The following is a 22441-nucleotide window of genomic DNA, read 5'->3' as shown; positions in this document are numbered from 1 at the left end:
TTATAATAAAAATGTTTATTCTCAAATAAAACGAAATGGGTTGGATTTAGGTATAGGCAAGTAAATTGAAACTTATAGTAATTTTTAATGCTCAAAATGATTCCGTCATAAAAATGTGGGTTTCTATTTAAAAAACTTGGGATTTTTCATTTTTTTTAGTGGCAAGTTTATGATTTTTTTTTGAAGACCCTGTATACAAATGAGTCATTACGCACCCTCAGTTTAATAAAACGATCCTTTATTTACAATAACCCAAAGTTTCATTGCAAAATGAAATACGGTTTTAACATAGTACAAAAATATGTTGAGCGTTGCAACTGTCACTTTTTTGGAAAAACATCAATATTTCGAAAACGGCTAGAGATAGGCATAGGGCATTCTATACAAAAGTTGGTCAGAATTTTGTGAGGAATCCAAATATGTAATAATATATAGGGTGTTCTATTTAAAATAAGAAAGTTGTGATTGACTTCCGGTATACACGGAAGTGTAACCATCTTGAAAATATTTTAGTTGGATTGGGCATGCCCACATCAGTATCCTGCCAAATTTTCAAAATCTCCTATTTATACTTTTTCCAATATCAATCGAGTCTTTCGTCGTGGGACAACCTGTATATGCACTTTCTTTTATTTTAGTCTTTTTGAAAAAGTTCTTTGTCTATGATACTACATTCATTCCATTTGACTCTATGATCATTATCAAACGCGTGTTGGCATATATTAGATTTGTGAAAGTCTCCAGTTCTTAAATAATTTTGGTGTTCTTTAATACGTTTTTTAAAGGTCTGGAGGTTTCACCAATATAAAATTGATTGCATTCGCAAGGAATTTTATATATCACGTTCTTGTAGATTCATTTCATTGTGAGGTTTTGTTTTAGTTAAGTGTGATCTTAATGTGTTTTGAGTTCTAAATATTGTTCTGATGTATTTTTTAGCTATTCGTTTGATTTTGTCAGAAATACCTGGAATGTAAGGAATAAAAAGGTTAGTAAAAGGTAAAATTTGATTTTGATTTCCAGATTGTTTTGGATGTTCTAAATCCCTAAAACATTATTAATAAATGTTTCAGGATAGTCATTTTCTTTTAGAACATTTTAATGAATAATTTTTCTTTATTAAATTGTTCATTATTGCAAATAATTTTGGCTCTAAAATAAACTTTTTACAATACCTTTTTTACCATTATTGGATGATTGGATTTGTAGTTTAAATATCTATTTGTGTGGGTTGGTTTTCTGTATACTTTTGTTTCAAATTTGTTTATGTCTTTTTTGATTAGAATGTCTAGAATGGAAGTCGTTATTTTGTTCTGTTTCTGTTGTAAATTTGATTGTGGGTTCTTGAGTTTATGTGAATTAGAAATTGTTTGAGATGATCATTACCGAATGGATATATTGTAAAACATCATCAATATCTCCACCAGATTGTTTGTTTATAATTAAAATTAATGTTATTTTCTTCGAAATGTTCCATAAAAAATACTTATATTGGAGACAATGGAGAACCCATTGCCATTCCAGAATTTTGTTGGTAATAATCATCTCCATATTGGAAGAATGTTGTTTTAACACAAATTGTTAAAAGTTCTAAAATAGTGTTTACGCTTAAGCTTGTACGTTCCCCAAGACTTGAATCATTTTGCAATTTAGATCTAACAATTGAAAGAGTTTTGTCAACTGGGACGTTTGTGAATAAACTTACAACATCAAAACTTACCAGAATATGATTTGGATTAATGTCGATATGTTTGAGTTTTTCAAGAAAGTGAGGAGAGTTTTTGTATGTAAGAATCTGTGTTACCTACTAAAGGATTTAAAATGTTTAGCAAGAAGCGAGCTAATGAGTGAGTAGGCGAATTTATACTACTCACAATTGGCCTTAATGGCATGTTATTTTTATGAATTTTAGGAACACCAAAAATGTGGTGTTTTGCTATTATGTGGCGTAAGATTACGCCTCTCAAGATCAGAAAATTGATCTCGAGTTTTTTTAAAGTAGTGTAAATTTGCCTTTCAATTTTTTCTGTTGGGTTTTTATTTAGTTTTGTGTCATTGTTTTCATTTAAAAGAGTCATGACTTTGTTGTGGTATGTAATAGAGTCCATTATGACTGTAGCGTTACCTTTGTCTGCTGGAAGTATTTTTATGTTGTTGTCTTTTTTGAGAGAGTATAATGCTTGTTGTTCAGGTTTGGATAAGTTTTGTTTGATTTTGCGTTGTTTTTCTAAGATAAGTTTTGATCTTATTTTAAATTCTTGTTGATGTTCTTCTGGCAAATTTTGAGTTGTCTCTTCAATTGCAGAAATAATATCAAGTTTGGGAACGTGTTGTGGTGTAATGGCAAAGTTTAAACCTTTTGAAAGAACAAGTTTTTCGCTATCAGATAAATTTTTGCTAGAAACATTTATTACAGTTCTTTGTTGAAGATTATTGACCTGATTGTGACTATTTACAAGTTGGATATGTATTTTTTTTCCATTAAATTATTAAATTTATTGATATGAATTTGTTTTTGCTTATTACAATTTATATGATAGCTATTCAGAATACATTGCCACATATGATTAAAATCATTAAATGAGACTTTTGACTGAAGGTCATTCTTAATAAAGTTAATATCATTTTTCAAAACAAATATATGATGTCTGTGGAATTGTATTCTGTCTCTTATTAAAGATTTGCTCGTTCTTTCTAGAATACGTATTATGCTGTTATTGTAATAAGGTGCTCTGAGTCTTAGACCTTTTGGAATGATATCATTGTTTCTGCATTTACATAAAAATGTTAAACCGTTCTCAGAATGTGTAAGTTGTATAAATTTGTGTTCTAAATTTCGAAATATAGAACAAATATGAGGCCCATACCTTTGTTGGAGATATGTTCTATATGTTTGTTGAGACGAGTTACTCATTTTTTCTTTGTTTATTGGGTCTTCTGTCTCACACAAAAAAGGTTTTTTGTTTTTTTTTTTTCTGTGTTCTGCCGTTGTGTTCTTTCTTTTTTAGATTCTCTGAAGGCGGTGGTAGATTTTCCACCGAAACGTCAGCGTTTTTAGGTAACAAGACCGAGCCTAAGTTAGTGGTCTTGTGTTGGGACGACTAGGTTAATGTTATTTTCAACTTAGTTGAAAATAGTGCGAAATTCCATTTTCCCAACAAACCTTTTTTGTGTGAGACAGAAGACCCAATAAACAAAGAAAAAATAAGGCTTACCTGTATCCAGAGTTGTTTCTCTACCATCCCTCACTACGCACCCCTAAACGTGACAATATCAATTTACCTCACCTACCACATATTACAAAATAAACATATTCACATTTTAAACTCAAACCAGGTATTAACAGATGTAATTGAATAAACTTGAAGCAGAAAAGAACTGAAAAATAGGCACACCAGCATACCTAACATTAATCTATGATGAAACCATAAAAAAACAACGTCCTAACCAATGATTTCAAAATGGCGTAGTGCAGCGTTTGGCGTCTTTTTAAGATTCATTTCTAGTTTTGTCATGTAAAAACTCCAGGCAAATAAACAGAATTATTTGAATTCATTAAACAGTAAGCATTTTGTTTGTACTTACCTTGAAGAAAAATCTCGATGAAAAACAAATCACCTAGCACACCGAGACCGAACACCGTACAAACTACAAAGGGAAACGTACGAACAACGAAACAAATTAACAACTCGAAACTTAAATCGCGTGTCACGTAGCACTCTCAGTCTCGCACCAACGCACCGTCCCAGGGTTGCCAGATTTGGTCGACTCGATTTCCCCAGTCGAAATTATAAAAATCCCCTAAATACTGGCATTTTGAAAAAACATCCCCAGAAACTATTTTTCCGTTTTCATAAATATAATAATTTGTCATTCCTAGATTTTAATACATATCCGTTACAAAAACATTTCCCGCATATATCTCAAATACTTCAAAACGAGATGCGTTACAAGTAAATCTCCAAAAACTAAATATTTAATGCAAATAAAATTTATTTATTTTAATTTAGGTAAAAATTTTTCCCCACGAAAAATTTCCAAAAAATACCCCAAACAATACAAAAAATTCTTTATTTTCCGGGAAACATTCCCTAATCTGGCATACCTGCAGTGGCCCCGCCCCGTGAACACATTAACAAATTAAATTAACCTTGTAGTCGTTGCATTACTGCCAAATATATTTTCAAGTCAGATAAAGTGATCAAAATATTGATACATTTATTTATCAGTTCCTTTGAAGGTGAAACCCTTTATATCTATATTGCTTAAACATTGAGATGCGCTTGTAATTTCATAAAATAATCACAAGATCCATACCAAGGCAGAATTTTAGTTAAAACTCGTCGTATCGAAGAAATTTCTCTAACACTGGCAACGTAGTCGTCTGCCGTCAACCCAGACGACAGTGCCGATACCAGCGCCCACTGTCGTCCTCTTTGCGCTTTAAAATTCAACATGCTTTGAACCACTAAAGACGTCCCAAAGACGTCTTTCTTTGACCGCCCTGGGCCGTCTCAAAAATGACGTCTCAAGAACATCTGCACTAGTCCAGAGACGTCGCTGACGAAAAATGACCAACAAGAGACGTCCATTGGACGTCTGCTGTTACTTGGGGTTATTTCTCGTTCGAACCTGACGGAGATTTTGGGAATTTGCATTTCGGCAGTAGTTGTCCGTGTGTCCTGGCTTCTTGCAAATATTACAATAATACTTTTTAGGCTGTACGTTTTGTTGGTTCAATTTAACGGCTCGACACTCTCGGCTGGTGGATAGATGAATTAGATTCTCTATACTTTCCTCTTGCTCGGCACACTCTAACGCTGCTGTCAAGTTGCTTGGGTCTTTATTAAGTACCCGTTGTTTTAAGGGGGTTAGTCGGCTGCTGGTCATCTCGGTTGGCTTGTTGTTCTGCTCCTCTACCTCTTCTCTCCATGTTTATAGCTTTTGGATTTTTTTGTTTTTTTATCTTTTAATCCAAGTATAACTTGCCTCTTCTACCCTTTGTTTCCTCTAGGATAGTTTTAACAACCCCACACCTGACACCAAATTAACTCAAAACCAAATAAAACTAGTATTATCTAAATAACTTACACATAAGCATTACATAGCTAACAAAGTTAATAAAACTCTAATACTAGTAGGATCAGTACTATATCTATTCCCTCCTACTAGTAGTAAAAACTCCTTATTTTGGAGTAGGCGGTCTAGCCTTAGCTATTGCTCCTTTAGCAGTGCTAGTACCAGTAGCACCCCCTGCCGATGTGCCTGCTGCTCCTGAAGCTGGTGGTTGTACTACCGGTGCTGGAGCTGGTGCTGGTAATACCTGAATATTCTGCCTGGTAGCACTAGCAGCTATTGCTGCCTGGATTGGTGTCATTTTCTGAATGTCATCAAACATCTTAAGCAAGTTGTCTGGTGACAAATTGCTAGGCACACCAACGTGCCCAAATTCTGCATAGACCTCGAAATGTCTCATCTTGAACTCTTTCTTGGCATTCAGGTATTGTTTGATAGTCTTGCCAATTATGGAATCTTTCATTTTTTTGTCCTTTACACCTCGAGTGGCCACTATTGCTGCTACTATTGCAATGTGTAATTTGCTGTCTTTAAGGTAGTGTCCACCACTCTGTGAACTTGCATTGATAACCTGCACTATCCTAGTGGATGTCGCCCCCAATGCCTGCGCTATCTTTGGAATGTCATCCTTTGAAAACACTGAGCCAGCCAATGGGCTCAATAATGCGACTTGTGGTACCATCGACATTGATATCTCATTAAGCTTGTTAAGGACGATAATAGCTAACAAGCTTTACAGACAGTGTGATCTTAGTAGGTTCAGCTTCAATTTTATATGAAGCCTCATCAGCTTTATAAGTGCTGACGAATGCTACTGTAGTTTGTAATTTAAGCTGTGAACTCCTAGTATGACATACTCTCGCTTGATAGTATGCGACAATAGAGATGCCGGTGTTTGGCCTGCTCCAGTAAAGTTGGCAGTGTTTACATTGTCTGCTGGATCAAGCCCCAGTGACTGAAGTGCAGTTTGAAGTGTCTTCCGCCTCAATCACCCCTGCTTCATTTGTCGACAGTTCAACACTGCTTTTAGACCAGAATTGCTCACACGCTTGAAGGAAATCAGGTCCGTACCACCAGAGTTCGTTTTGAATCAGATCTCAGGGAAGTAAGCCATCTGCTGGCAGTGTCGGCTGGGTTGAATTCCGATTTAATAATATGTTTCCAGTTAGCTGGAGCAACTTTTTCCTGAATGTGAGCTACGCGGTTGCTTATGAAAGTTTTCCATTTATATAGAGGAGTCTTTATCCAGGTTAGTGCGATAGACGAGTCTGAACATGCTACAACTCTTGAAATATGCAATTTATTATGAAATACGTCTAACACATAAGCTATTAAGTCTTACAATAATACAGCGGCATTTAATTCTAGGCGAGGTAAAGAGATTTGACGAAGTGGGCAATTTTATCTTTTGCAATAATAAAGCGGGTGGAATAACTGTTATCTGGATTCAAAATTATAAATTAAATTACGGCTGCATAAGCTTTAATAGAAGCGTCAGCAAACCCATGTATTTCAACATTTAAATTAAAGTTTGTTATGATTCGAGAAATTTTGAGTTGAGTCAGTAACTTCAGTACTCAGATTTGTAAGCTTCCCACTTTTGACATAGATCAGTGGGGGGGAGCATCATCCCAATCTAATCCTAATGTCCATAGATACTGCATTAAGTACTAGAAAACAGTAATTGGAGCTAGAAATTAAGAGAATCGAATACTCGACCGATTTCAGATACTAAACTGCGTTGGTAGTTTATTACCCTGCGTCTTCATTTTCATAGGTAAATTCGTTCTAAATGAGGTTGCCTAGAATTTTTATAAATTCGTCAACGTCAAAATTCATGGCGTTGGATTGAAGATGCGATTCAGGCATATTGTCACGAAGGAAATAAATCAAATTTATTTCACTTGAACGGAAACATTAAAAAATCTGGAATTTATATTACTTGATCGGAAACATTAAATTGTGGAATGCGGTCAGAGTGCAACTGCACTTATGATGCAATAGCTAAACTATGCACCGGAGTGTGACCGGACGCTGGGTTGCAAAATATGCGGAATATTTCCAAGTACCGAGGGTCGAAAGGTCGACACGAGTTGTCGGCTAGAGGAGACCAGATCTGGGAGTTTTTCATTGGTGGAACCAGTGTTTTGAATGCTATAAGAAGGAGTTGTACCCTAGAGAGGGTTTATTCCGGTCAGTCCAGTTTTGCTGTGCACCACGTCGGAAACCGAACCGCAAATGTCTATTAGACATGTCCGTAACTCTCAAGTAAAGTTATTCGTGAACGCGCTCAAGTGACAAGCCTTTCTCCAAGATCCTGTCTTCATAGAGGTGTAGGTATGATTATTGTACTTTATGTTGTGTATTGATTACGCCTGTTTGATTATGATCTTATTGGAAGTTAGCAACGTTTTCGTTGTATTAGGAACCGGGTTTTTTATTAGTTAGTAAGTTAGGAGTTGTTAGGTTACGGTACTTATTTAATAGAATTTGATGGTAGATTTTAACTGTGTTTTATTTTCACGCTGAAACGAGATCCCAGGCAAATAAGTTGAATTAAATTCAACACGTCACGCTAGTCGTGACATATGGTGGTGGTGCCTACGTTTCAGGATGGAAAATCATAATGCTTGTTTTTTAAAAAATCGTTCTATTTAAAATGGGGGGTTCTTCATCAAATGAAGAAGAAATTATTATTCTCAAGCGGGTAATAGCGGAGGAATTTCTAATCGAGCGTCTCAAGAAGGGATCATTCATGGCAGCTAAGGAAATTTAAATTATTATTTTTTTTGTGCATGGGGGTATTAATGCTTGTGTATTTTAGCATTAAGAAGATTATTAGTTTGATGAATAAGCAAATACGCAAAGAAATTGCTAGGAATAATCCAAACTGTTTAAGATAATCTTTTACATTTTGTCCGAGAACTTGAAAAGTCGAAATAATGAAAAATACTGCCAAACATTTCGTATTAATTTTCCATGAGTGAACCAAGTGACAAATCACGAGTACGAACTCGCAGTAGAGCTCAAGTGTATCGGACAAAGAAAAACCCCGAAAAAGTCTTGAAAGAATTAAGAGAGTTTAAACCCGTGCATCATAGCTCAACGGTCAGTTCCCCTTGTGTTTCTGCACAGGCATCGGTATCTGCAGGTGCCCCAGAAGTTGACAAAACAGCTCCTATTGCCAGTTTAACAAGTAGTGAGGACGAGGAAAGCCCTTTCGAAAAAACTGTCGTAAGTGCTCAAGTCGAAACCCCGCAAATTCAAACTGTAATTGCCCAAAAATGCCTTCATCCAATTTTGGGTCTTACAAGCTTATTTTTGGGGTTCGAGGGGCAAGCGCTATACCCTAAATGATACAACCACCAATCTTGGTTCAAACATTTATTCAGATTCCAAAAACATAGATAATTACTCAGCTAGGTACGGTTCAGCTAGGTTTCAGTTCTGACTGCCCGATTCTGACTGACTGGCAAAATTGTGAAATATTTATACTACGAAATTTACATCATTCTGGGAGCAGGAATGCGTCAGGTCAAAAGGTGGAATTTCAAAAACATGTCGCCGGGTGCAATAAATAATACTAATTTTTTTCCTGCAGCCGCAGGCAATAAATCATTTTTTGCTTGGGGTCAAAAAGGTGAGAATTTGTGGCGACAGTATGACTTAGAAAAATTTCTCTCATTATAAACACCTACTAATAGAAATATATCCCGCTTCTGGATTAACGACGCTGGCCAATTAAATCTCTTAGAGGTTTGGCTTAGGATTTGAAGTCAGATTTTTCTTTCAAACTAGTCTTTCATTTAAGCGTTGTGTCTAGTAGTGTTCAGATGTGCCTCAAACTAATTCCGTAAGTACTAATTTAATTTTGATTTCAATTTTGACTTTAAAAATAAACAAAAGGAAAATTGCTAATATTTTCCCGGGGCATCACATCCACCCATCCCTGTAGGACAAAGCAAATATAAAATATATTTGCTATTGTAACAGTGCAACAATTGAATTACTCCGAATCATATGTTCAGCGTAAATCCGAGTCATTCACATCGCACTTGACCTAAGGCAATGTATGAAAACCTTGTCGAAATAGCAAATCAGTCCAGAAGGTCTAACAACAATCGCTTACGCGTGCCAGTCACAATAAAATATTTTTAAGTCTACTATGCACGTATACATCATATCCTACACTACTAAACAAAAAATTAAAAAAAAAAATTCAGAATAAACCAACGTACCTACTTTAATTACCGACCGGTCACTCTCGGGATGTTCCTGGCTGGTTTGGGCCCGTCGTATGCGTACCCCCGTTTGGCTTCCAGGCAAAAGGTCTGCCTCCAAACATTGGGTAGGGTCGGCTAGCGATTGGCCTAAGAACTCGCGCTCGCCTTGTTCGGGCAACTGGAACCTGTTCATAGAATTTTTAATATTAGTGATTATATCTCAGCCGCCAAGGTGGCTGTATGTCTCTAGTTCTTGTTCGGCCTACATTGACTGGGGTGGCTTCCCAATCTTCCTGACTAGTATCTAAGCCGGTTTCATACGTCGAAACGTCACTTTCATCGTCACTTATTTCAATAATGGTATCAGTATCAGTGTCCTCATCAGTATCTGTTGAATCCAAAGGCTGGACCCAGTATTTTCTCTCTTCTTTTTAGTTGTTGTTAAATAAAAGTGGACTGTATATCTTTTTATAATTATTTTATTCAACACACCAACAATGGTCAAACCACATGCTTTTAGACAAAATATATCTCCCCGACAAGAATCTGTCGAAAAAACACACTTCAAAAAACAATGTCACTTTTGTTTGGTTAAGTTCACGTCCACTCGCTCTTCGGCGGTCACCCTTTTCTTCTCCTCTTCTTTCGCGACTGAACATGCCGCCCCCCTTGAAACTTCGTGGACGAATTTCAACCCTTCATCTTCGGGCAAAGGACAAATCTTCGAGAAGCTTCGCTTGACAATTTCCCTCGCAGTTTTCACCGTTACCACTCGAACTGCTTGATCAGGTCCAGGATGGACTTCAATAATCCTGCCAAGTGGCCATTCAAATGGAGGAAGCTGCTCATCCTTTACGAGGACCATCATTCCTGGCTTCAGAGCTACACCAGGCCGTTTCCATTTCAGCCGCGTTTGGAGCGTGTTCAAATATTCTTCATGCCATCTTCTCCAGTAGTGCTGTGCAAGTTGCTGCATCCTTTCATAATGACGAAGTCGGTTGGTCGGTGTATCTTCCAAATAACGTTGTGGTAAACCAGTAAGCAAACGTCCGATGAGGAAATGGGCTGGGGTTAAGGGTTCCAAGTCATTGGGATCAGAGGACAACGGAATTAAAGGTCGGGAATTCTGAATGGCTTCAATCTGAACCAATACAGTATATAACTACTCGAACGTTATATGGGCATTCCCAACAATACGCTTTAAATGAAACTTACAGGATTTTACGCAAGCCTCCCATAACCCACCAAAATGTGGAGATCGCGGAGGAATGAAATGCCATTGATTTCCATTGCCAACTAAAAAATCTTTGACAATATCTACCTTTGAAAAATCGCTTGCAATTCTATATATTTCGCGAAGACTAGCCCGGTTTGTTTTGTTTACATATTACACCATTTTGCATATCATATCGTAGTAAAAATGGCCAAAAAATTTAAATACGATATCTATTCATTAATAGATGTTACAGAAAGCAAAGTATGTTTTTGGGATAAGACCAAGGACGTGTCGAAAGACAAAATTTTGAGAAAAAAATGCATGGCACGATGTTTGTGTCTTTCTGGAGCCAGACTTTGAGGATATGGACCAGAAAACCAAAGAGGAAATTAGTAAGTATACGTTAATTTTATTGTGTTTAACTAATTACAAGTTTACATTTTATTCATCTGCCAAGGTAAAAAACCTTCTGGGCTTACAAAGTAATCAGCAAAATTATTTCTAATGTCATTAGCGGTACGTCCTCCGTGTGGTACATTTCCTGTCCTTGGCACGTTAGTCAACCCGTCGTGCCCAATAGGCATGAACATCTTCATTTCTGTAGCCATCTTTTTCACGCACAATGTTATGCAAAACGACGCATGTCTTTACTATAGATTTGCTTAGACTTTATAATTAAAGTTCATTGTGCCAGATTTGGAAAATTTTTCAATTCATATGTGTTTTCCATCGACGCAGCCGATGCAGTTTGGAAAATTAGCTCTTTTTTAAATCCTTTCCCTATTTGTAACCATCGCTCAGTAGTAGGTGCTGCCAAGAATTCACCACTTAAAATAGTCCATATTTGGTGACATACTTGTGCCACTATTCTGTTTACCGTCTTGATACCCAGTTGAAAGCTGTATGACATATCGGTGAAGGTATTTCCACTTGCAAGATATCTGTAAAAAAAGTTGTTGCTTTTAAACTTTATTATACCTACGTTAAATTGAAATTGGATATATTGATATTGATTATATTGATTGATATTGATATAATTTGACAATTTTGATTTTTATTTCAGCAAATGCTGTGATGAGCAAATGGAGTAACATTAGAGACACATTTATAAAGTCGCTCAAAACAAAGTCTGGACAAGCCGCAAAAAAAAAATATGTTTACAGTGATAACCTACAATTTCTACTCAAGACTGTAACACACGATGAAACTGATTCAAGCATAACAAGTCACCTTGACCAATCATTTCCATCCACATCTAAATCCACGCAGGAATCCAAGAAGCGAACGGGAACAAAGCGGCTCAATACGGTCGATGCAGAAATACTAAAGGCTATACAAGCAACACCTGCTGAATCTGACTTAGTTGACGATGACCGTGCATTTATGATGTCTCTCTTGCCAACAGTAAAAAAATTGAACGACGATGATAAGTTTGAATTTAGAATCGAAGTTATGCAATTGCTTCGCAGTTTCAAAAACCGCAGGCTTTCAACGTCATTGAGCAATTCTCATATTACGTCACCTAGAGAGAGTCCCTTTTTCACCCCAGGAGGAAAATCAACAACTTTTACCTCAACCAGCAACCCAGCAAGAAACCCCTCAGTTGTCATCCCAGCAAGATTCCCCACTGGTTGTATACAGGGTAATTCAAATTCGACCCTCACCATTGGGATCTCAGAAACCATAAGAGTTACGAGAAAGTTTAAATTGGGGCAAAGTTGCGCAATATAAAGCTCAACCAAATGCTGTTTTAAAAATTTTGATTTTCCGAGTACTTCCGAAGATATCCGAAAAAAACTGAAAATTTGATTTTTTGTTTTTATTTATTTCTAACCTTATTTGAAGAGGTATCCCAAAACTAAAAGCATCTTTTCATTGCCACTTTTTCCTAGCTATTCGATGATGGATTCAAATTTGCCACACGACGTTTCGTTTTCTGTCAGTCATCATCAACTTTCTTTGTTCTTATAGGCGCCATATTGGATTTTTAGCCCACCAAATAGTACGTTTTATTCTGATTTTAGTGATGTATAATAACTTATGATTTGCTTCATAAATAACAAAATAATTCAATAAAAACTATTTTTACTTTAGTTATTGGCTTTGAGTTAATGGGCCCTTTTAAAAAATGTCATTGTTTGACAGTACTTGTCAAACACGATAATTCGGACGATCATTAGAGCGTCAATCATAGTTAAAAAAGCAAATTTCAATTTTTTATAATGTTAAGTGCAAGTTTATAGTTATTTATTTTGGAAGTGACAAACCATTTTTTATTCATTCATATTTATTCGAGTGAATAAACCGGTATAAGTCACGTGTCTTATACAGTATTTTATTAAATTTCGACTTCTTATATTAAAAAAAAAACTAAAATTACAGTTCTATTAAATTTGCACCGCGCCGCGTAGATGTAACATTGATGTTTGTTTGTTTACATCTGTAAATAGGCGGATGTCATTCAGAGTGATTTAATAGTTACTTTGCAGCAAGTGACTTAAACCATTTTTTATTCACGAAAAGAACAACTAGGTCCACAAGCGTAGCGAGTGGCCTAAGCTCTTCGAGTGAATAAACCGGTTTAAGTCACGTGTACACCTTTGTGACTAAGTATGTTCAGGCCAATTGCGTGTGACAAGTACTACCAAGTAATCTTCATAAAACGTCTCATTAACTCAAAGCTAACTAAGGTAAAATCTAAATCTAAAATAAAATCTAAGGAATTATCGTGTTTGACAAGTACTGTCAAATAATGACATTTTATGAAACGGCCCATTAACTCAAAGCCAATAACTAAAGTAAAAATAGTTTTTATTGAATTATTTTGTTATTTATGAAGCAAATCATAAGTTATTATACATCACTAAAATCAGAATAAAACGTACTATTTGGTGGGCTAAAAATCCAATATGGCGCCCATAAGAAAAAAGAAAGTTGATGATGGCTGCCAAAAAACGAAACGTCGTGTGGCAAATTTGAATCCATCATCGAATAGCTGATAAAAAGTGGCAATGAAAAGGTGCTTTTAGTTTTGGAATATCTCTTGAAATAAGATTAGAAATAAATAAAAACAAGAAATCAAATTTTCAGTTTTTTTCGGATATCTTCGGAAAATCGAAATTTTTAAAACTGCATTTGGTTGAGCTTTACATTGCGCAACTTTGCCCCAATTTAAACTTTCTCGTATCTCCTATAGTTTCCGAGATCCCAATGGTGAGGGTCGAATTTGAATTACCCTGTATACATATATACAATACAGTCTGTCGCTGAATTATTTTCTCAAGATTTATATGAACTGTAGGTGAATAAATTCATCTTATTATTAGTATGTTTGACTACTTTTCTTACTACATATACCTATCTCTATTAAAACAAAAAATACATAAAGTATTTACTTACTACACGCCACCTCAATTACAAGACGCTTGCCAAAGTTGACAGGACTTCAGCCAATCACCATTAGTGCTAATTGATTGGGTGAGAATCTGTCAAAACGTGAAAAGTGAAATTTGACATGCGTCTTCTAATTGCGATATTGCAGTACTTACCTTAAAGTTACAGCCAACATTTCAGTTGGTGGTATGCATGCCCTGTAGTTTGTGTTTTGGAGTGTGATGGCATCTTTTATGTGATAGAGAATGAAATCGAACGTACTCGTGGACATCCTATAGTAGATAAACAACTTCTTATCATCCTGCCGCAACTTGTCGTGAAGTACATAAAACGACTCTGTGATGTATCGTTCACGTATTAAAGGATGAATCCAGAATGTCTTGCGTCGCCTACGCCTTCGAACGTACAAAAGGAGAAGCATAAGTTGCCTCCGGTTTAACTTAGCCATCCTCCTTCGCTTTATTTTCACAAAATTGCGCCTACTCTGGATAACAGCAAGATCATACTGAACCTGACGAGCGCCGAGTTCGGTTCCGGTGGACAAACGATTGTCATCATCGGGACGTCACGTTGGGCCAGAATAAATCGTTTATCGGTGACGTCCCGGTGACGGCGGCGGTGGACAAACGCCCTTAGACCACGAGAAATTAAATCCGCAGGGTTATCCTGCGAAGGAACATGTTTCCAGTGACAACTACTGGTTAGAGACTGAATAGAAGAAACGCGATTTGACACGAATGTTTTTAAATCACTAGGCTCCATGGCCAACCAAGACAAAACAATTGTGGAATCTGTCCACAAATATGTTTCGATTACAGGCACACTCAAAGAATCCCGGACCTTTTCAAATAAGTTTGACAGCAAGAGTGCACCAGAGAGTTCAAGACGAGGCAAAGTTAATGTTTTCAATGGAGCGATACGCGATTTGGCGCATAAAAGTTGAGAAGAATGCACACTTTCTGGACCATGTGAGACCACGTATAAACAGGCACCATATGCTGTAATAGAAGCGTCACAGAACCCGTGTATGGTTAAGGTTTTGGCATTTACCATTGAAACATGTCTTGGGACTATTATATCGTTGATATCCAAAATTTGATTATAAAAATGTGTAAAAGCCGAAAACAAATCTTGTGGAACAGTTTGATCCCAATCAATCTTTTCCCTCCATAGTTTTTGTAAAATTAGTTTAGCTCGCATATTTACCGGAGCTAATAACCCAAGCGGATCAAATATCTGTGATATTATTGACAATATGAATCGTTTCGTTATTCGTCCCTTTAAATTTGTATTAAAGTTAGTGGAATATTTTAAAGTATCATCAGAGGGACTCCAAAAAACGCCTAAGGCCTTAATATCTTTGTCATCAGATATGGAATAATGTGAGGTGTTAAGTTGGCTGGTTTCAGATTTCAAAATATTTTTATTATTAGATGCCCATTTACGGAGTAAAAATCCAGACTTAGCCAATAAATTAGAAATGTTATTTCTTAATTTGAATGCTTCTTCAATCGTGGCTGCGCCACTAATCAAATCGTCAACATAAAAGTCTTTTAATATAATATGACACTCTTCTGGATATTTTTCCATGTTTTCGTAAGCCACTTCATGCAAACATCTAACGGCCAAAAACGACGCCGGACCTGTTCCGTAAGTCACAGTGTTAAGCCTATACGACCCAACCTCGTCATTAATATCAAATCTCCAAAGAATTCGTTGTAGATCACGGTCAGGCTGGTGAACTTGCACCATACGATACATTTTTTCAATATCACCGATAAAAACAAAATTGTGACAACGAAATCGTACAATAATTGAAAATAAATCATCCTGAATTTTGGGTCCCACTTTTATCACATCATTAAGAGACAAATTTGAGGTAGTTTTCGCCGAAGCATCAAAAACCACACGACACTTTGTTGTTAAACTAGAAACTTTCAAAACGGGATGATGAGGTAAATAACAAATTCGAGAAGAACTTGCCTCATCTTCATCTGATTCAACTAAGGACATGTGACCCCCATATCAATGTATTCCTGCATGAAATCATGATAATGCCTTCTAAGATTTTCGTTATTTGAAAGTCGCTTTTCAATGCCAATCAATCGTTTAAAGGCAAAATCTTTAGACTGGCCTAAATCTTGAATGTTCTCTCGAGTTGGAAGACTGACAATAAAGTTGCCAAATTTATCTCGTTTAGTTGTATCAACAAAGAAACGTTCACATTCCAACTCTTCATTGGAAAACTTTGACACAGGAAGACACTCCTCCACTTTTCAAAATTTTTCAAGTTGTTCTTGAATTTTTATATGCTCAATATCCCTAATAGCACATAACGTTTTTTAAACGTTCGTTTAAAGTACGAATAAGATCGGAACGTCCTAGACTAAAAATGGACGTTTCAAAAACGTCCACAATTGATTGTAACCAGTACCGTCGTAAAGCGGACGTTTTAATAACGTCCGTTTCTGGACTTTAAAATGTGTAAAGCGCCACCTACGAATCTTGTTTTACAACTGATTATCGATGTTGCCAAATTTATTTGCTAACATATTTTTACCTGCTTTCTAAGTTTGCTTTTTAACTTTGTTTTTTTTTATTCTATTGCGTGAAGAAATATCATACCACATAAAGGTTTTGGCAGGGCTGGTTTTTAATTAGCATTAGCCAAAAACCTAGAATATAATTACTATTAATCTTTTGATACAAAGTGTGTATCAAATTTGTGTAAGTAATGGCAACAGCGCAGTTAACATAAAAAACTGCCACCAAAAAGTAGTACACTGTGCGGGGTCAGCGGGGTGTAGGAAGTGTAGGTGTTATAGGTGGCGTGATCGTGTGGCGTCGGTTTGGTGTGAGTTGATGTGATCAAGTCCAAACTTGTGAGTTTGATATTGTGGTATTGTTTTAGTGACCAAGTGAAGTAGAACACTAAATAAAGTAGGTAAATATGTCCGTAGTGGTGATGGTTACTTTTTTATTCATGGTTTTTGGTTTCTGTAGGTGTGCATGGTGTGTTGCAAAGTTTTAAAATAGTATTTAAGATTAGGGATTAGGTACTAGGAAGTTAGATTTACATTTAACAATATAAAGTTTAAACTAATTTTGAGCTTATGTAGCTGTATTCTGTACTAAATCTACTAAAGTACTAAACAATCTAACCTTAGTTTGTAAATAGTGTTAATTCCTGGGGATATACAGAAACATGTTTAAAAAAAGAAAAATTTCCAAACGACAACAATATAGATGGGCAAATACAGAACTAAATACATTTTCAGACCAGTTAAACTCATCAGACTCATCAGAGGATTTAACTAGTTGTCCTACCAGTTTCAGTAGTAATAGTAATATACAGGACAGTACTAAAGAAGTTTTAAATTTAGATATCTCTGAGAATGTTACAAATTTTGCTTCAACAAGTAAATTATTGTCAGAAAATGTGTTATATAAAAATAATCCACCTTTTGTGTCTGAAAACTCAGAAGAAAACTCTGATCAATCTAACAATATAAATTCTTCTTCTGATGAATCTGTTTTTGAGTGTTCACTGGAGTGTCTTTCATCTTCAAAAAAAAAGATTTTGATGAGGGAACTAACATAAATTCTCAGTTAGCTAGTTGGGCCACAAATCATAAAATTCCCCAGAATGCACTTAATTCTCTGCTTAAAATATTGAAATCTGTACCTGCCTTATCTACTCTACCAAATGACTCTCGTACTTTACTTAAGTCTCCAAGAGATATCGTGCTAAAAACTGTAGAGCCTGGCAAGTATTATCATTTCAGTTTGGAAACAGAACTCAACAGATTTTTTGAAAAAACTGATATTATTGATTTTATTACAAATAATACCATAGAACTTTGCATTAATATTGATGGAATACCTATTTCCAAAAGCTCTGGTAGCCAGTTATACCCCATATTATTTAATTTCTTTAAGTTTCCTAAACTGGTTGGAATTATTGGTATATACCATGGCTATCAAAAACCAAATAATTCAAATGATTTACTCAGAGAATTTGTTGATGAATGTGTTATATTAATTGATAGGGGCTATATTTTCAAGGGTGTTCAGTATAAACTTATTATACGAGCATTAATTTGTGATGCACCTGCTAAAAGTTTTGTCTTATATACTACAGGGCATACAGGTTATTACAGCTGTTCAAAGTGTTTTGTTAAAGGAGAGTATCGAAATAATAGAATTTGCTTTCCCGATGCAAATCTTTGCTCTGAGAGGTCTGACATGGAATTTAGACAACAAGTTAATGCTAAACATCATCTAGGAGTAAGTGTTTTGGAGCAATTACCACAATTTGATATGGTTCAAAATGTGGTTTTAGATTATATGCATCTGATTTGTTTGGGTGTAATGCGAAAACTGTTATATTTATGGTGTTTTGATTTTAAATCTGGTTCTAAGTTGTCGAAATCAGATATAACTAAAATTAGTGACTTTTTGCTATCCCAACAGTCATACACGCCTTGCGAATTTAATAGAAAACCAAGGTCACTTCTTGAACTAAAACGGTGGAAAGCAACTGAATATAGACAGTTTTTATTTTATACTGGTCCCGTAATTTTAAATTCAGTTTTAACATCATTTCAATATAAAAATTTTTTAGCCCTCTGTACAGCTTGTATTATTCTGTCTACTGATAAATTCAAGGCACACATACATATTGCGCAATCTCTTTTAGAATACTTTGTTGACAGTTTTAAATCTCTTTATGGTTCACATAACATGTCCCACAACATTCATAATTTGTTACATATATCTAAGGATGTACAATATTTAGGTCCCTTAGATACTTTCAGTGCCTTTCCTTTCGAAAATAAGTTACAAACAATTAAGAATTATTTACGAAAAGGTGACAAACCTCTATCACAAATAGTAAAAAGAATAAATGAAATAAATGCTTGTCAAACATTTAAAAGCTTAAAAAACAACAATGACTTACCTAAATTAGAGAAAGTTCATGAAAACGGACCATTAATAGAAAATACAACATACCCTCAATATAAAGAAGCCATTTTTAAAAACTTTAAACTTACATTAAAAGAACCTAATAATTGCTGCTTGTTAAATAATGGTACAATAATTTCAATTCAAAATATTGCTTTTAGAAATAATGAACCTGTTTTAATAGGATATTCTTACAAAAAAATGAAAAACTGGTTTGAGAGTCCATGCAAATCTTCGCAACTTAACATACATATTGTTGATGAGGCAACAGTACTATCTACTTTTCCCCTTCAAGATGTTGATTCTAAATGTGTAAAAGTTTTTGATGGAAGAAATCTTGTAATTTTTCCTCTCATACATTGCAATGTATAAAATTTGTAAATAATAAAAATAATACAAAACATTTATCAATTTTTTTGATAACTGGTTATTTCAAGTTTTGTTTTTTTCAGTTTTTCTTAAGAATTAAGAAGATGGTAAAATATTTTTGATAAATTTTTTTTATTTGAGCAACATTCTTGGATAGATAGATTGATATACTTCTAAAAAGAAGACCAAAAATGTAGTGGATTTTAAAATAAAGAGAATTGAAACTTGGCACTTTTAAGTTATATAAAATGTATGTTTAACATTTGTAAGTGTTTTTCGATCTAAGCAAAAGACAGCCATCATTGAATCTAATTACAGTGTTTAAGCAGAGGGTGCTCAAATGGAATTTTGTATAAAATGCCCTTTCTATTTATTGTCAAGAAATTGGATTCAGTTTTTGTTTAAAACTTTTTTTCAAATGTGATATAAATATCTTAATAATTACTACCTATACTATAACTATTCTAAAATTGATTACTCCTCTTGTCCCCTTTATAATAGTAGTAAGTATTAACCTAGGATTTAACACTTTTCACTTTTAATGGTAAGAGTTTAGTAATATTTTGTATGTATATTAATATCACTGGTTTTTGTGTATGTGCTTAGTTTGTAGCGGTTTATAGCTTGGTGTTGTGGTTAGTGTCCACATAATTTTTTGTAATGGAGTTACCCAATTCATGGACCATAGTTAAATTTATTGTTGAAAATTCTATTGAGGCTGTTCCTACACGCTGGCTCATTGGATCTTCTACTTGTTCCTGGCCAAAGTACGACCCATCTAGGCTTACCAAAGCTATAAAAAACTGTGAACCTATTGGATCAAAAGACATCTGGGATAACTTTGAGGTTTCAATTTTTAGAAATGCAACTTTTGGTATGTTTCTTAAAGTACATTTATTATAGGAATCCTATATATAATAGATAATAATTTGCAGATGATTATCATAGGGCAAGAAAGAAATGCATGGCGGCAGAGAAAACATCAGACCTGGACTCCCAATCGGATAGAAAAAGGATGAGAAAGCCGACTTTACAATTTACATCAGGAAGTGACAGTAGCGATGAGTCATCTGAAGTTATTGTTAAGAGAAAAAACCGGAATAATTCTGTATCTCGTATTCTGTAAAAGAATGCCCATCATTTTCAATTGCAACTGAAGGGACATATTAGTTTAGAGCTCAGTTTATTAAAACTACAAACATAATAAAAAAAATCTTTAGGTAGCAATAATGCTCAATTTCTTGGCTCGCCCAGAAGCGCAACACCTAATAACTCGTCTACTGTTGTTTCTGGTAATTAATTATTTTCATTACATGTTTTAATAGTATTAACATTTTTATTTTTACAGAACCATACTATGACATGCAAACACAAAACCATGAGCAAACAGAATATGAAACAAGTAAGTTGACGGTAATGTTATATTGTAAAGTTAAAATAAACGTTTAAAATTTTTGTAGCACCACAAAATTGTAATAAAAGAAAAACTGACACATGCAAGGTGGACTCAGCGAAAGATAGGGGTAAGAGGAGCATTTACTTTATACTAACTTTTTTTATTAAAAATTATTTGTTGGTTGACAAATATTAATTTCTTATTTCAGAATACTTGAAGCAAATTTTACGTAAAGTTAATATAATTGATATGACGCTGCTAGATATAAAGAATGAACTGAGAGATCTAAAAGAAAAACGATTACTTGAGAATCATACCACCAACTCTTCGGCTTCGGAAATCAGTAACTGCTGGCTTTCCTTCAATTTGCCTATTACCAATCAAAATGATCTTGAAAGATTCGAAGACTTCTTAAGAGATGTACAGAACATGGAAAATTCGGTAAGTTGTTTTATTGTACTTGAAAGCTTTGTGATAAATATACATGTGGGATATGTGTTGGTCTGAGCAACAGTAAAGCAAATACTCTAATGTAAGGCAGTGTTTTTAGTTTTTGAAATTAAAACAATTTTATGTATGTATCTGTATTTATTGAGATAGAAACGTTTGAATGTGACGTTTGCTTTATTATTTGTCTGTGTGTTTTTCAGATGACACTTTTGTCTCATGTTGGGGGAGAATCGGAAGAGGAATTTGTCAGAAGAGCTTTAAAAAAATTAGTAGCTGATGAAATTCAAGTGCAATATAGTTGGCTGGGAAAAAAGCAAAAGAAGAATTTTTCATCACTCAATATTGCTAAATTAATTACAGGTAATTATTATAAATATTATGTATCTATGTTTGAGGTAGTGAACACATCACAATATTTTAATTTTGAAATTATGAAGTTAGGTAACATTTCACTATATAGTATTTCAACTACACCTCATTACTTTTTTTCTAGTTACTACATGCAAAGTGATTGGAAACCACTCTGAAAAGAAGATTGAAGACGCCTTTAAGACATATTTAAAAAGGGCACCCGAACGAATCAAAAAATAAAAAATATTTAATAATGAAACAATATTAATTATGCTAATGTTTCGTTATTTATTTTTTCAATAAATATTTGACTGAATTTTTTTTGTATCAACTTATAATTTTAATACATAAAAAAATATACCTCCTTTTATATCTAATCCTAGAATAAATTAAGTATTGTTCTGATTATAAGAAGTTAGCAAGCGTTATCCGGTATAATACAAATAAATATAAATAAATTAAGTTTGGTTAGATCTAGTTAATAATGTATGTGAAGGCATACTTTCGAAAAAAAGGTCAAGTATATAAGGTGTCCCATTTAAAAGAGTTTATTACATATGTCGTGTATGTATAGGATTTTTGGGGACAGTTGGAGCTACAATAATAAGGTTGGTTAAAGGGACGAAAATTTGCATATTAGTCTGCTTGTTGTTGTTTTAATTTGATACTGTTCCCTTGATGAAATTGAATTTTTTTTTTTTCATTAACGGATCAGTACCGATTTAAAACATTTATTACCCGGATTATTTTTAAACAGACTAGTACGCAATTTTTTTTCCATTTAACCAATCTGTACGCCCAATAGTTTCCAACTATCCTAAATGTACACCATGTGTATCCTTTTAAATGGGACACCCTCTGTATAGAAACATCCGACGTCCGGACGTAGGACGTCCGATGTGCGTACCAGCAGGACGTCTGAAGTACGTACAGAAAAAACGTCCAAGGGTATCACTCAAGCTGTGACATTTGCACGTTTTAAAGACGTCCATAAAACCTTGG

General features: G+C 34.7%; 3 protein-coding genes across 6 annotated transcripts; 2 read left to right on the top strand and 1 right to left on the bottom strand.

Moving 5' to 3' along the window:
• Nucleotides 1-10765: 10765 nt before the first annotated feature.
• LOC145724445 (uncharacterized) lies at nt 10766-14014 on the top strand. Its single transcript, XM_081972718.1, has 2 exons — nt 10766-10907; nt 11579-14014. Exons 1-2 carry the CDS (start codon nt 10880-10882, stop codon nt 12244-12246), a joined length of 696 nt encoding a protein of 231 aa, XP_081828844.1. The 5' UTR covers nt 10766-10879; the 3' UTR covers nt 12247-14014.
• LOC145724444 (uncharacterized) lies at nt 10891-14497 on the bottom strand. Its single transcript, XM_081972717.1, has 2 exons — nt 14064-14497; nt 10891-11456 (listed from the first exon to the last, which is right to left on the bottom strand). The coding sequence occupies exons 1-2, from the start codon at nt 14354-14356 to the stop codon at nt 11198-11200; spliced, it is 552 nt and encodes a 183-aa protein (XP_081828843.1). The 5' UTR covers nt 14357-14497; the 3' UTR covers nt 10891-11197.
• Nucleotides 14498-16229: 1732 nt separating this feature from the next.
• Nucleotides 16230-21755, top strand: LOC145724927 (uncharacterized). 4 transcript variants are annotated; one of them, XM_081973419.1, is made up of 10 exons: nt 16739-16762; nt 16820-16848; nt 19960-20116; nt 20178-20402; nt 20464-20534; nt 20591-20644; nt 20703-20765; nt 20847-21079; nt 21289-21448; nt 21582-21755. In XM_081973419.1, exons 6-10 carry the CDS (start codon nt 20605-20607, stop codon nt 21677-21679), a joined length of 594 nt encoding a protein of 197 aa, XP_081829545.1. In that variant the 5' UTR covers nt 16739-16762; nt 16820-16848; nt 19960-20116; nt 20178-20402; nt 20464-20534; nt 20591-20604; the 3' UTR covers nt 21680-21755. The 4 variants fall into 4 exon arrangements, 2 of the variants coding, with proteins under 2 accessions (XP_081829544.1, XP_081829545.1); XM_081973418.1 differs by having other exon boundaries at nt 16230-16852; XR_014177131.1 differs by lacking the exons at nt 20464-20534; nt 20591-20644; nt 20703-20765; ... (1 more) ...; nt 21289-21448; nt 21582-21755 and having other exon boundaries at nt 16230-16852; nt 16912-20116; nt 20178-20400.
• Nucleotides 21756-22441: the final 686 nt, after the last annotated feature.

This window comes from Ips typographus, linkage group LG2, assembly GCF_016097725.1.
Source record: "Ips typographus isolate SLU linkage group LG2, UJ_Ityp_2.0, whole genome shotgun sequence".
NCBI lineage: Eukaryota > Metazoa > Arthropoda > Insecta > Coleoptera > Curculionidae > Ips > Ips typographus.
The sequence above is the reverse complement of the archived record's forward strand: the minus strand, read 5'-3'. Positions and strand labels throughout refer to the sequence as shown.